The sequence below is a fragment of the Pecten maximus genome, chromosome 11 (assembly GCF_902652985.1).
Source record: "Pecten maximus chromosome 11, xPecMax1.1, whole genome shotgun sequence".
Classification (NCBI taxonomy): Eukaryota; Metazoa; Mollusca; class Bivalvia; order Pectinida; family Pectinidae; genus Pecten; species Pecten maximus.
The window spans coordinates 11,889,033-11,905,179 of record NC_047025.1 but is presented as its reverse complement, the minus strand read 5'-3'; the positions used below and the strand labels follow the sequence as shown (position 1 = coordinate 11,905,179).

General features: G+C 35.5%; 1 protein-coding gene across 2 annotated transcripts in view; it reads left to right on the top strand.

The window, feature by feature from the left end:
* LOC117337171 overlaps positions 1-16,147 on the top strand; it is a 109,628-nt gene that overhangs the window by 19,047 nt on the left and 74,434 nt on the right. For both annotated transcript variants that reach the window (XM_033898018.1, XM_033898017.1), the window contains exon 2: positions 6,008-6,258. In XM_033898018.1, the coding sequence (XP_033753909.1) occupies positions 6,008-6,258 (251 nt within the window). The remainder of the gene's footprint in view (positions 1-6,007; positions 6,259-16,147) is intronic.

Genomic DNA, 16,147 nt, shown 5'->3' with positions numbered 1-16,147 from the left:
TTAGACTAATTTTGACATGTCTTTGAGTATTAAATTTCATTGCAGTGCATGTTTCCAGTATGGGCATACAGTAGATCTCTACTTTCATCCCTATACATTATACAAATGTATGTATAAAAAACATGATCACCAAAGTTCATAGACGCGTATACATATATAAGCCTAAAGTTCATGGAGGCATATAAGATGAAAACCAAAAGTGTTACTTGACACTTTGGCAGTTCCCATCTGCAACCATTTTGACACCATTGGCACCCCAAATTTTCTAGTGTACTTTCCCGGCACACACTAGGCCTAGTTTGATTTATATTCTACAAGTTCTGCAAATGAAAGTCTTCACTGGAGTAAAAAAAAAATTTATATATATATATATATATATATATATATATGTGATCCGAGTGTAGTCTTTATCAATCTGCCGCTTGTTGCTTACATTGTTGCTGTCATGTATTTTCAATAATTCAACTGAAATTTTTTTTAAGAAGTGTTGAAGGTATTTGACATAAAAAATGAACAATTGCACAATTTAAATGTTCTCTATAAAAAATTATTATTTTAAAAATGAGAGGTTCAAAAAGTAGTGATTTGAGCCTGATTGGGGTTTGAGGTCAAAATTGTTTATTACATATTTTCTTCATAAAATGAAATTGTTACTCAAAATTGATTTAATGTACGTTTCTACACAATTGTACTGGCTGGTACGTATTTCAACTGTCATAATGATGTGTCAAAACAAGTTTAGGTTTACAAAAAAGCGAACCAATTGAAGGACTCTTTCTATAAACAGTCTTAGCAGATAGAATGTCACAGAACATAAAGAGATAGGTGAAAAAAATGTTCATGACTAAACTCCATTTATACACCTGCCAGGAAGCTGCACCGGATCATTTGCCAGGTCAAATTGGCTATTGAGAAAAATGTTACAGGGAGAAGGAAAAAACCACAAATCGTCTTCACAACAATGAGGTATAAAAAATTGCATTAGGTAAAATGTCATGTGCCAAATTGACTTAAAAAGTCAGTGAATAGGTGTATAAGTCTGACATATCCCATACATCAGTTTTAAGACTTTACCACCTAAGTTTTACTCTGCTATATGTTTGTGCCCGTCAAAATAGAACCTGACTGTACTAGCAACCCCCTTGGGGAAGTATCACTTATTTAAATTTCACACACATATATTTGACACTATATCTAAACCAGTAGATATGTATCAATTCGTGTCATTGGGTGCAAAAACAGGCCAGGTTTGGGTTAAGTTGACATTAGAAGTTGGTCATGGCCCTGCAAGCTGCCTGCAGGGAAGGAAAATAGAGGCGGTATCACATTGTTGATTTTAGGAAAGAAATGAGCACTTAAAATGTCAACAACTCACAGGTGCTGCTTTTCTGAATGAGGCATATATGTAATCTTTGTGATCAGTTTGCTTCATTGAAATAATGATTTCAGGAAAGAAATAAAATGAAATGTTGATTACAGGAAAGAAATTGACATCAGTGGAAATCTCTATATGCTCTTACTGAAATGTACATCTTGAATTGGTTTAATTATATTTTACCCAAAAGCTGTGAGATTATGCTTCTAATGAAATGCATGTTGATTTCAAGAAGGAAATACATGTATTTGAACTGAACAATCACGCAGCTTGATCTCCTGCTTAAACTTAAATCTGTGATTTCAAGAAATATACAAAACTGCCAGATCATTCTTTCTCTTAATCTTTATTTCAAATTAAGAAATGGTAAATCATGGTCATGAAAAATCTACATACAATTAAGTACTTTATCACTGTAAATCATGGCCATGGTAAATCTCTATATATGATTTAGTACTTTATCACTGTAAATCATATGGCCATGGTAAATCTCTATATATGATTTAGTATTTTATCATTGTAAATCATGGCCATGGTAAATCTCTATATATGATTTAGTATTTTATCATTGTAAATCATGGCCATGGTAAATCTCTATATATGATTTATCACTGTAAATCATGGACTTATATTATCATTGTACAGAACATGTATACAATCACATCTTCTTGATTACATTTTCAGCTGCAGTAAGTTATTTTTAAGTACTTTAAATTAAGACAGCATTCATTATCTACAGTTCCATTATAGTTGACTAGGATCACATCTGATAATTCATAGTGTAATGATTTCAACAAATGCTTATCTAAAATCCAATAGATACATTCTGTGTTGTTACTTCATCAACTGTGAAAATAAAATTATCAAGGTGTTAAATTGATGAGACCTGATACATCCGATTATAAACTTTTATCCTAGGCTTCAGTGAAGTTCAGGGGTGGGGTGTTTATTGACGGAGGTAACAGCTTCAGGTGGATCATGTTTATTTGTCCGATGATTCGTAAAATCATGTTCCGGCTGTTGCTTCTTCTCCTCCGTAATCCTTCGGTGTACATATTGGAGTGCTTCAGGCCCAATTGAGTGGTAGCTGTAGGCTTGGGTGGTCTTGCGCTGTAGATAGTTTTGTATATATATGTGAGCTATGGGACAGGGAAAAAACATGGACATCTGGTGGGTCACTGTGACCTATATATTTCTGCTTGATTTGTTTTTACATGTTACAGAAAATTTGGCTGTAATCCTTTAATTCTAAAAGTACATCTGATGGATTTTAGATACACTATATAATCTGAAGTAACAGCTAGTTTGCAGCATATTGTGATTTCCATAACTATATATATATATATATACATACATTTTGTACCTTTGGTATGCAATTGTATCATATAGTACGCATGTAGGTTACATGTAACAAAACACAATTAAGCAGAAATTCTATATTAGATTATCATAGTTTAATGTCTATTTAATTGAATATAAGTATTAATTATATGATAAGTATATTTAAATACTTATTATATAATTAATACTTATATTAAAAAAAATACTTTCCCTAAACAATTAGTTGTAACTTTAAATGATAAAGTCATGAAATCCATTGTATACATATCCTCTAAAAAAAGATGTTCATTCTGTAATTAAAAAGAAAAATAACATTTTTTTTTTCTGATGTTCAAATGTATGCATGAGGTGACCCATTGGAAATGTGAATCGAGAGCATTGTTAGTATCACATATGTACATAAATAGTTAATCAATGAATCTTTTTTTTCAATAACGCAAAACAGATTTTTCTGTTTGTCCAATCTGATTTTTTATGCAGAATTTAGGTAAGAAAGTCAGATATCGAGCACAAAGAGGAAGTCGAGATAGCTGATGATAAAACTCAGGTTGTGGTTCAGGTGTTGTGCTATATATACTTGATGCAGTGATATTTATCAGTGTTTAATTATGCATGCTACCAACAGCCTTTTCCTTGGTTTGTTTTCTGGCCTATCAGGTGGTAAACAAAAACATCAAACCTGTTTTGATAATGTTCAATGCTTAGTACATTGTACTTACTGCGTTTTCAAAAGCGTATAAATTTCATTGGACATTTCTTTGAACTATCTGGGAATTAATTGAAATTAACACTCAGGGAATTTGTAGAAAAGTCTTTCGATAAGCCAAGGTCAAAATTACAATGCCAATATAATGATATCAAGTACTAAAATTTGCTGTTATTTGGAAATATGTTGAAATTATAAGCATGGAACAGCAAATGGAAACTGTTTTTCCAAACACAAAGTGTAAAATTTGTGCATAAACTGCTGTACAAAATCATGAATCAAAATTAAATCATCTCTGTAGGTCATTTGCTTATCTGTTGCTTCATAATTTTGAAATTATAATGTTAAGTATATTGTTAGCTCACCTGGTCCGAAGGACCAAGGTGAGCTTATGCCATACCGTTGCATCCATCGTCCGTCCGTCCGTCGTCCGTCGTCCGTCCGTCCGTCAACAATTGACTTCTTCTTCATAACCACTGATCAGAATTTGACCAAATTTTGTCAGAAGCATCCCTATGGGGTGTGGACTCAAAATTGTACAAATGGTGGGGCTGAACCCCCAGGGGTCTAAGGGACGGGGCCAAGAGGGGTCAATTTGGCTCTATTAATATAAACGACTTCTTCTCTGAAACCAAGCAAAGGATATCGCTCCTATTTGCCTGGTAGCATCACTATGGGGTGAGGATTCAAAATTGTACAAATGGTGGGGCTGACCCCCTGGGGGCCTGAGGGGCGGAGCCAAAATGGGTCAATATACCAATATTGATATTAACGACTTCTTCTCTGAAACCAAGCAATGGATATCACTCATATTTGCCTGGTAGCATCACTATGGGGTGGGGATTCAAAATTTTACAAATGATGGGGCTGACCCCCTGGGGGCCTGATGGGTGGGGCCAAATGTGGTCAATTGGGCTATATTGATATAAACGACTTCTTCTCTGAAAACGAGCAATGGATATTGCTCATATTTGCCTGGTAGCATCACTATAGGGTGGGGATTCAAAATTGTACAAATAGTGGGGCCGACCTCCCTTGGGGCTGAGAGGCGGGGTCATTTTGGCAGATTTGACATAAACAACTTTTTCTTTGAAACTATAAGCAATGGATATCTCTAATATTTGACTGGTAGCATTCCCTTGAGTTAAGGATTCAAAATTGAACATATGATGGGGCCCACCCCCTTGGGACTGAGGGGAGGGGCCAAAAGGGGTCAATTTAGTTAAATTGATATAAACAACTTCTCTGAAACTAATCAATGGATATCACTCACATTTGTATGGTAACATGGTCATGGGGTTAGGATTCAAAATTGTAATATAAGCTTTAAGCTTGTTTTCCCATCCCATTTGCAATTTTCTGTATATGTAATGTTATTGTGTCTTGTTGAAAAAAGTAATGTTTAAACTAAAATTGTACAAATTTTAGGGTTGACCCCACCAAGGGGCTGAGGGATGGGGCCAAAAGGGGTCAATTTGGCTAAATTGATATGAACAACTTCTTCTCTGAAACAGCTCATATTTGACTGGTAGCATTCTTTTGGGTAAGGATTCAAAATTTTATAAAGGAAGGACCTGACCTCCCGGGTGCAGAGGGCGGGGTCAAAAGGGGTCAATTGGTTTAAACAACTTCTTTTCTGAAACTAAGCAATGGATATCACTCACATTTGTGTGGTATCATCCCTAAGGGGTTGCGCCAAAAGTCAATTTCCTTTCATGAATTAATGCATTTTTTGGCATACCTCACATGCCCATATAAAATGCCTATGATATATTGACATAGCAATACCAGTGACAAATATACTTAATCGTCATTCTTGTTTCATATATCATGAAATCCAGGTGAGCGATACAGGCCCTCTGGGCCTCTTGTACTTACTGCGTTTTCAAAATCATACATTTCATTGGACATCTCATATGAACTATTTGGGAATTAACACTCAGGGAATTTGTAGAAAAGTCTTTTGATAAGCCAAAGTCAAAATTACAATGCCAATATAATGATATCAAGTACTAAAATTTGCTGTTATTTGGAAATATGTTAAAATTATAAACACGGAAGAGCAAATGGAAACTGTTTTTCCAAACACAAAGTGTAAAATTTGTGCATAAACTGCTGTACAAAATCATGAATCAAAATTAAATCATCTCTGTAGGTCATTTGCTTATCTGTTGCTTCATAATTTTGAAATTATAAAGACCGATCTAAAAAGCTGGTCTGTGGATGGATAGACTTAATCAATAAATTGACGTGTACTCTTATGGTATATTAATTATCCCACGATAAGCCCAAGTCTATTAGTAATAAGCTTGCCCATGTCGATTTCAGTACAGTTATAAGACACACTAACATTTTCCAGAAATAAACCCAGTCTATCAGTATCAATTGAGTGCATACATGTATACATGCATGCATTTCAATAATTTTGTCATCCATTTAAGAGATATCCAACCTAATTCCTGAAAAAAAAGACCAATAACCTTCGTGAATTTTACATACAATTGTTGATGTTACATTGTAGTTGATAATCCTCCTTCAGCTTACATTATATTAATATCCATGTTGCTTTCTCTTTCTCTTTGCAGTTTATATGGATGGCGTAGAGTGTGGTGATACAAAGCATATAGGGGGCGCCACCGTGTATTCACATAATGTGGAGAATGACTTGTATTACGGTGAAGCCATTTCGTGCAGTATAACGTTCCGGCCGGAAAACAACGGCTGGAAACTTATGTTACGTATTATAGAGTTGGATATACCTGACCGACTGCCCAGCGGAGTGTGTAATGATGCTTTATATATTTATGATACAGATTCTATATACGCCGCAGCTATGGTAAGTTAAAAATTCCAGCAGGTATTTATTCCCAACAGTCTCAACTAGATAATATTAGTTTTGTGTTGTGTCCACCTGTGACCTTGATCCCTTCCTGATTATCTGCACTTTATCTTGTCCAGTCTCTTTATGTCCCACACTATATAGGTACTAATATGTCACTGGAACTTCATACTTTTGGGCATGCAGGCTATAAGGTTCACCTATAGGTGATCGTTAAGTTGTGTGTCACGTTGACATACATTTTGACCTTTGACCTATATCTTAAAAAAAAGTTTGTCCATTATCTATTTCCCTCTCTGCTCATCACAACAGCTTTATACTGATGCGTCAATGAGTTAACTTAGGTGAGGTCATGATTATGTTTCATGTATCAAAACTAGGTCACTCTGACCTACATATTTACCTTTATCAGGAAAAAGATTATAAAACTTGGCATGCAATTTGACATTCATTGGAGAACTGTAATTCACCAAAGTTTTCCATCTTTCATATTTGAATTCTTAAAAAGTTGACCTGTATTTCAAGTTGCTATCGAAACATTTGATTGAACATAATTCATTGAAGTATTGTTTTTTATGTATGTTTGATATTAACCTGAATGCTTAGAGACTGTTTACTTGTGTTCATGTCTAGTGGGCATTTAGGTGCAGACAAAGAATCAGCACCTGAATTCATGTCATAATTAGGTTTCAAGTTTAGTTATTTGGGTTTGCCAAGGTCTTGAACATAACTATCAACGAAGGAACCAGAAACACTTGACTCTGAAGAGTTTACACCTCGGAAAATCATGCAAAAATTACACAATGTACCTCATAAATAGCTTCCATGTGGCAAACTGGCAAAATACTGTCAAAAGTATGTACACAATTTCAGGAAGGAAAATTAATCAGGCTCTTATTTTACGTAGAAATGTATAGCACTTTGTTGCAAGTTTCAGATCACTGTTGCAACCAAAATGGCAGATTGCTTCTCAGCTCAAAAGAAACCACTATGTGTCTTGGTACCCTACCATTCATCATCAGCAGTTCTCGCTCTGTCAGGATTTAAGTCATGACAATTTCAACAACTCCAAAATGGCCCCAAGTGCTTGTGTGGAGTCAATTCTCCCACTGCCATCTGCCAGTGTGAAGGGGCTATTGCATTGATTTAAGAGCCAATTCGACTGTGATTATTTACAAAGCCTTACAGTGACAGAGATCAGGAACTGTAAGGTCTTCATTGTGTGCTATAGGTCAGAGCATAGAGAAAGTTTATTGCTACACTGAACATATATCAAAACATTCTCCATGAAAAAGGCGAGAGAGAGAATTTCCGAGAGAATTTCCGTTAACCAGTTTTTCAGTGAATATTGATGCATAATCTTTGGTTTGCTGAAGGTTTATTATGAGATTTAATTCAAGACATTCATTTCTCATAGATATATATATGTACGACTTTCACAGGCAAATATGAAATATATTGGCCAACAGGCATGATCACGGATACTAAGTTTTGTGATAGAAATGACCTTGACTAAAGGCTTTTTCTAAGGACAATGGGATCAGGTTTGTTACAAACAAGGTCGTACAAATGTTAATACCTGGTACGATACCAACAAAATACTTGGACTCTTAACCAAATTCGTTTATAAATCTTTAGATCTTTGACAATATTAATGCTATACATGTATATATACATACATCCTTAATATTTAATGCATCCTTGTGGATGTATAAATTCAAACATCTAAATTCAAGAAATCGACAATATTTTTCATGAGAACTTTTTAGCTTTATTATTTGATCTCCAATTATGCGAGCTTTACAGGCTCATTGTGCCTATTTTTAATTAATATTGGGTATAAATTGTCTTAAATAATACGAAAATGGAGAGATGTTTGCCTCAAAATTAATCATCTAGTTTGCTACTGCAACAGTTTCTTTTATGAACACAATTAGTTTATAAAGAGTGGTGTGATAAATTCTCAATGCTACTCCATGTGTTTGCAGAAACACTAACAATTTATGTCTGTGATCTATGTAAACAGTGTACCTGTAGCAGCTTACATTATAAAATAATTTGTTTGTGTAATGGTTTTGGGTCCAGGATATTACACGGATATATGGATCCAAATTTCTCCGGAACTGTTGATGAGTTCTTAATGCAGGCCATGTCAGTTCCGAGATACACAAGTAAAACAACACAGCCCGATTATTATTTGGGTTAATATACGAAGTCTCAGACAATGCTACAAGGATAGTGTCCATGTCCGCCTCGTAACCATGGCAGACAACCTGATTCATCGACTACAATATCATTTATTATCTTATCTTATGCATTGTCAGTGTGATTATTGAGATAGAATTTTTCGCCCTAAGCATCTGGATGGAAATGATGCTAATATCGACAGCTCGAGACAACGACGACGACCCCAGCAGAAGGACATTTGTAGATATTGTCCACATACTTTGTAACGAACCCCAGGAGATCGGGACGATGTTGGAATAATTTCAATAACTCTGACTCTCTAACGTGTTTTATCGCTCAATACAATGTGATTACATGTTTGTCCTCACATCTGCTTTTGTTGATACAGAGAGGCATAAAATGATATGGATTTTGAACGCTCATTATCATGTCGCAGTATATACATATATACACGTACAAATTGTATATATATATATATGTTTAGATTGGATCTGGCTACTAATTAAGGCTGTATGCTATGATATCTGCGTGTGTAAACATCATTTCTAATCTGAATTCTGTATACTATGGATTGATTCGGTTACGTTATATATAATTTAGGAACTCTTAACATACTCTTGTTTGATTTCAGTTTATTGGCAATAAAGTGCATTCAAATATGATACTGAGAGTGTAGCTGGATATACAGATGAAATGCTACACACTATATAGCTGATAAAGAGAGAGCATCAAGTAGTGTATAGAGTATTAAAATATTATAGAGAGTTGAAAAATAGATTATACACAGCTGTATGTCTGAGAATGGAACTTTTTTATACACATCATATTCATCCTGAAATTAGCCTCTCCTCTTAAAGTGCAAAATTTTATATTTCTGAAGTTTGAGGAATTGGCATATTTGTGACTCTCATTTTGGTTATATATATATACCGTTTTAAAATTAAAGAGACTGTAAAATTTAGGGTAGCTAGCCTGGGTTATTTGTTGACGAGTGCTTATTTGTGGATAAATTTACTGTATCTATATAAGTACCTATCCATCCTCACTTAGTGGCATGAATACATGCTTGTTATATAATTACTCAAGGGAACTGTAAATTATGAAGTCCTGGCTATCATCACATGGAGCAAAACGTTTACCTGAATTCATTATCTAATTGCTTTATATAACATATAGGTGCGTCACTGAGAGTACCAATTCAACAGAGTGAAAAATCAACTCTTGTATGTTAACTAGTGCTGTCATTGCGTTATATCATGTATATAGCGAGTGTCTTTTGATTGCTTTGGATCGACAGTCCATTGTAATGCATCGTTTGTGTAGCACTTCGTAAACATGCAGGTATATGTACATGTATTGACATCATAACTGAGATAGCAAATGGTTGACTGGTTGATGGTCGCGCTGGATGGTTTATAGGGGTCTGACAGATATGCAATGCTCCACCTGTGAGACAATCGAGTGTTGGATGCGGAATTGCATAAAATCGTGAGCATGCATTTTCATGTATTTTTTATTCCTGGTGGCGGCAGTGATCAAAACTCCTTTTCAGCTACATGTACAGGCCATCAAAGGCAGTCATGCACGATCGGTCATACATGCTAGGGCTTGTTCTGTCATTATTCCTGCTGTTGGTGTGGTTATCAATCTGATCTATAGAACTGCTGGTGATGGAGAATCGGTGGAGCGTGACGTGATGGAGAATCGGTGGAGCATGACGTGATGGACCTGGTATAGACACTGAAGCTGTACTGGAGCATACAGAACCTGTTGTTAAAACATCATCACTACAAACCATAGCCAAACAACAGCAAACATGTCAGCTGTCTGAAGGGGAGAACAAAAAGTCTGGAGAATCCATCAGAATCGATAGCATTTCAATCAAGATATTTACATGCATTGATATCATACGGACACATGTAGCTTTAACAAACATCTGTATATGTGGTCAGGGAAAGACTCTGATAGATGGTAATTGAAAACAGCATGATTAATCAATTAATTAATTCCGTTTAATTATTTACCTGTAATTTTTCACATGTATGAAAGCCCTGGCTTACACTGTGTACAGCTATATGTTGCTGTATTAGGATGTACCAAACACACACTGATACTAAATTATTTAGTCAAAGATCAGATAATTTATTTCATAATGACATAAAATTTCATCATTCAGCTGTTTATATGACTTTAATAAAACTTCATCATTCAGCTGTTTATATGACTTTAGGACTCGGCAGAGATTTATTTAGGGACTAAGGTGTAAAAATCCAAAAATGTTTAGAAAATCAGATTGGGACTATAACAAAATGTCAGAAGGGAGATCTATAGTAACTAAACACATACTGCTATCTAAATAGTCACTGTAGGTTGTACATTGATTTGTACATTCCTTGGTGAGCTGCTTATGAAGATTTGTATTCATGTTGAAGATCTCAAAGTCAGTGTCTTAGCTGGCATACCTAACCACCTGCAACAATTGCATGGTCACCCATGGTCAGTCTTATAATTAGGCCTACCATAGTCACCCATTGTCAGTCAGAGGCCATTCATGGTCACCAATGGTCAATCAGAGGTGGCCATGGCCTACCATGGTCAGTCAGTCAGGCTTACCAATTGGTCTCCCATGGTCAGTCAGGCCAAATATGGTCACCCAATTGGTCAGTCAGAGGCCTACCATAGCCATCCATGCAATTGGTCAGTCAGTGGCCAAACATGGTCACCATGGTATAAGTCAGAGGCCTACATTGGTCACCCATGGTCAGTCAGAGGCCAACCCAACGGTCACCCTTGGTCAGTCAGATGCCAACCATGGTCACCAATGGTCAGTCAGAGGCCTTACCATGGTCACCAATGGTCAGTCAGAGGCCTTACCATGGCCTGGTCACCAATGGTCAGTCAGAGGCCAACCCCGCAGTCGCCCTTGGTCAGTCATGAACAGATGCCAACCATGGTCATTCAGAGGCCTACCATGGCCACCAAGCTGCTTATTGAGTTTGCTTAACTCCATGATGGAGAGCCACTGGTACCTAATGATCAATCAAAAGGAAACACCATATTTTCTCCTTGGTATTAATATTCCTGCCATAGTCTTTAATATTATGAAGATATCGAGGAATGGAATTGAACATCTGTTTTGGTCCAAGAACCTATGAGAACTATGAGAAAAACTGTCTTTGCTGTTATAAAGATGATCTGATAATGATAGTCTAAGTGTATTCTTGGTGACATTCAATCATATTTTGGTTTCTCATTACAATTCTTTAAAATCTATTTCTTCACGTCAAATATAAAGCTGCCTCTTTTTCTGAAAGGTGCTAGCTGTCTTCATGATTAAGAATAAAGTTCTTGGTTCGGCCTCTTCTGTGCAGGTTATTTAAGGACCAACTTCCTTATGTCCTTCAATTCTTTCATTTGTCCTGCAGATTCTGGGGAGTACATCATCCTTATTTGGTTTTACAGTTTCTAGATGAACTTATGAGGTAATGACCAGGAGGGGCTAATGACATCAATTCTAAAATTAAATTTGTCATTGTAAACCTAATTTTTGTGATGCAATACAAATACGTGTATAATGCTTTCTGCCATTCCGTAACTCATCTATCCTGTTTGTGGATCCAGCACGTCGGAGAGCATTATTCCCAGGAGAGAGAAATGGAATTACATTTTACCTTATTGAGATGAAATTCTGGGTATTAGCTCCACTATATATTTACATGTAATACATCACAGAAATTAGTTTTATTATATATAAACAAACAAGGTTTAAAATAAATAATTCACCACCTACACCACTTTACCACAAGCCATATAATTACACAAATTCTCAATTTGTGTTAACTCTCATATTCATCTTTCTTTTTCTCTCAGTGACTTTAATTTAACAATAGTCTCCTTTTTCTCCTCTCCACATCGCATCATTCCCGTGTTAACTTTCATATTCATCTTTCTTTTTCTCCCAGTGACATCAATTTAACAACAGTCTTCATTCCCCCCATATCTGGTCCAGAGGCTGAACAGACGATATTGTGTATAATAGTGTTTGACGTAGTGCCAACTCGATCATTCATAGATTGTGGTGTAAGCCTGCTTGCTGTGGTACTCACCTGGTGTGCGTATGTATACATGTAACGAAGGCAATAGTTTACAATGCAACATATTTACTGGTATCCAGGCTTAAATCTGACACATTCTGACACAGAAAAAGAAATAAACACACCACAAATCTATACCAAAATGCCACCCAATGGATTAAGGCAATATGGTAACACCGAGTTCATAAATGCCTCATATGGTTTTGGATGAGAAGAAGACTTGAGTCAGTGCCTGTCTTATAGATTCCATGCCCACCCATGTTCTAGGGAGCTTGATCCAGCCCCGAGTACATACAGAATGGAAAAGACAATCTCACCAAAAAGGGGAAAAAAATCAAAATTTTTCAAGCTAGATTTTGCCATTTTTTTTGTGATGTCATTGTACATGTGTCAGAAATATTTTAGTCGTATCAGTTGATATCAGTCAATTGATATCAGAAATATTTAAATCATGTCAGTTGATATCAGAAATATTTTAGTCATGTCAGTGTGATGTCATGTGATCTCATCATAAGTTGATGTCAGTGTGCCAAAACCCAGTTTCATAGTTATATATATATAGGGATATCAATTCTACCCATAGATTTGCACAAATTCAAATGAGGTACTTGCAAGCTGATATAATTGTGGTAGGGATATATCTTCAGGTATGAAGCTTTAATATTCCTCAATTAAAAAAACTTCTTCTACAGAACCACAAAGCCTATAGTGATTATTTAATCTTTAGCAACCTAAGTGCTTCAGTGATAAAATTTTGAGTGATTAGCCAGAGGGGACCAATTAATATAAGGTTTTAGTAAATTGGTAAATGCACATGTGATACGTTTGATATTTTGGATTGATGCTATCTGCAGACTTTTGTTTAAGCATATTAAATACTCTTTGGTTACACCTGATCTGATGTTCAATCTTGAACTACTTTGAAATAAAACTTCGGCTTTCTAAATAGAAATTATGTTTTTGAAGTCCTTTTCAAATCATTTATCAGTGATAATGATGCATGACTATCAAAACGACTTAAACAATTACATTTGAACCTTTAAACGAATATAACTTAATCTCTTTAGAAAGCACTAAGCATTAAGTTAAATTCCTCAATCTCCAGTATTCATAAAAATCAAGATGTTGTCAGCTCATCATGAGTTTGCAGAAAAGACTCGATGAAGATGAGATTTTTATTTGAAATGCTCTAAAACGAAACCATAAAAAATATGATGGGTTCAGCGACCGTGACTGGAGCTCAGGGAAAACTTCCCATCTCATTTGAATTGTTTATGGGAGATTTAAAGATGAGATTACCAACTTCAATGAACAGAAAAATCTATTACCTTGGCCTTTTTTCACCCACAATGCTATTAACTTTTGTGTGAGGAAGAGTGATAAGTGTTTTAGTACAGGACTGTATCACAGTTTTATATCTTTCGGACTGCTGCGCGATAACATCCTTATGGATCTGGCTCGGCCTATGACTAGATGGTTAATAGCCTATCAAATGTTACCTCCCATTCTGTTTGAAGTCAAGAATCTTTAATCCGGGATCGTTTAAGGCCGTAGTGTGCTCTATCTAGCTTCTACGTGGCTGATATTTTATATCATCTTTACACTATTTCTGCTTTATAATTGATAATTCATAATGAGCTTATAACACCCAAGATATTTCTGATGGTGTTGCTAACACTAGTTGTGAAAGTCTAATGGGAACAAGCTTTTAAGGGATTCCCGCAATCATGATGTTTTAAGTATTGGACGAATTGGTGTTGCTTTTGCAGATTTGCCAGGATAATATCGGTGAATACAAATTTTGACGTGGTGATTGACATAAACTGGTTAAGCTTGAATATGTTTTTTGCCTTCCTCTAAATATTAATTACACGAGGAACTTGCACTCTTAGACGTTAAAAAATGTCAGATTTCCAAGGAAATGAAAAAGCAAGTGCTTAAGAATCTGAGGGTTGTCACTTAATGATGAAACGTTCCTTTGATGCTGGAAATGTGGAGAATTATAGAATACATTTGTTGTTTTAGTGGTTGGCTTAACTCCCTTGCTGTCAGTCTTTATGCACACAAATTTCATCATTATGAAATAAACTGTATGGATATGGCATGTACTTTTATTTAGATTCTTATGTTAACTTTTACGAAAAGCTTCAAGATATCCCAATTGATGGAGTAGTTATGTACTGAGGTTGTGACGAAATGATGGTTTAGCGTTGTAGTGATGAAATGATAATGATACAGTGACTGAGGGATGATGTCATTCTGAAATGATGATGAAGATGATGCTGGCTCAGTAGCGATGATGATGATCTAAGGAAAACACATGATAGTTTTTCTGCCTTCAGATAAATTATGATAAATGGAAGTTTAAACCTAGACTACCTGTAGTAACATGCATATATAAATATATATTGTAGCCAAGCTGTATCTAGTCATTTGGCTTTTGGTGATGTTGAAATTTTTGAAATTCCCCCTAAAAAATTTTATTTTATTTTTTTTGCTTCTGAACCGATCTAGATGTTCTATGAAAATTTTATAAAATGCACTATTTTCTGAAGGGAATGATAATTTTTCTGTGGATGTATTCTTCAATCATCTCTTTACTTCTTGAAACTGCTGTAATCCTTCTGTGTACAATGCTTCCTCCATTCACTGTGTCGGTATATTACTCACTTTCCATTTCCATTCATACCTCCACCCTCCCCCCCATCCTCCTCCATCCTAGTAGGGTTGATTTACATTTTTATGTTGTCTAGACAAAGAGTAATCTCAGAATGGAATGAACTTAATTCACAGAGGAACAATTACTGAGACTGTATAGGTGTAGCAGTGTTACAAAATAAAAAAAAAAGGGAGAATGTCTGTGTTTATAGCTTGCTAGGTCGTCCTGTCATCCTGTCTTACTGTGAAATTATTGATGTACTTTCCTGAGATTTGCACTTAATTGTCAGATTATAGGTACAAGAAGAAAAAAAATCTTCATATTTAGTTCCTAGAAAATCTTCAGTCTGCCATAACTAACGATTACATGAGCTAGGACAAGCCGAGGAAATATATGTTGTTATGATTAATAAATATCATGTAATGTTGATTTCAAATATCATTACCAGGTAAATTTGAATTGGCAACAGTACTCAGGTCACTCATATACATAGCCTCATTCAGTATTTGATCATTATGAAGCATCAGAATTGAACCGTTCAGGTGTAAATTTATTGGAAAACAAACATTAGGTTCAAAATGTTTGATCAAGATGTGAACCTGTCGAATCTTTCATTGCAATCAATATTTTTGTATTAAATATTTATCTATAGTTACGTCAGACATATTTAGTTATTCAGCTCACCTGCCCGAAGGGCAAGTGAGCTTATGCCGTGGTGCGGCTTAATTCCGTCGTCCGTTCGTCCGTCGTCAACTTTTTCATTTAAACAACTTCTTCTCAATAACTAAGAGGCTCAAGAACTTCATATTGGGCCTGTAGCATGCTTGGGTGAAGGGCTACCAAGTTTGCTCAAATAAATGACCTTGACCTTCATTCAAGGTCACATGGGTCAAATAGGCTATAATCTTCAAACAACTTCTTCTCAATAACCAAGAGGCGCAGGAAC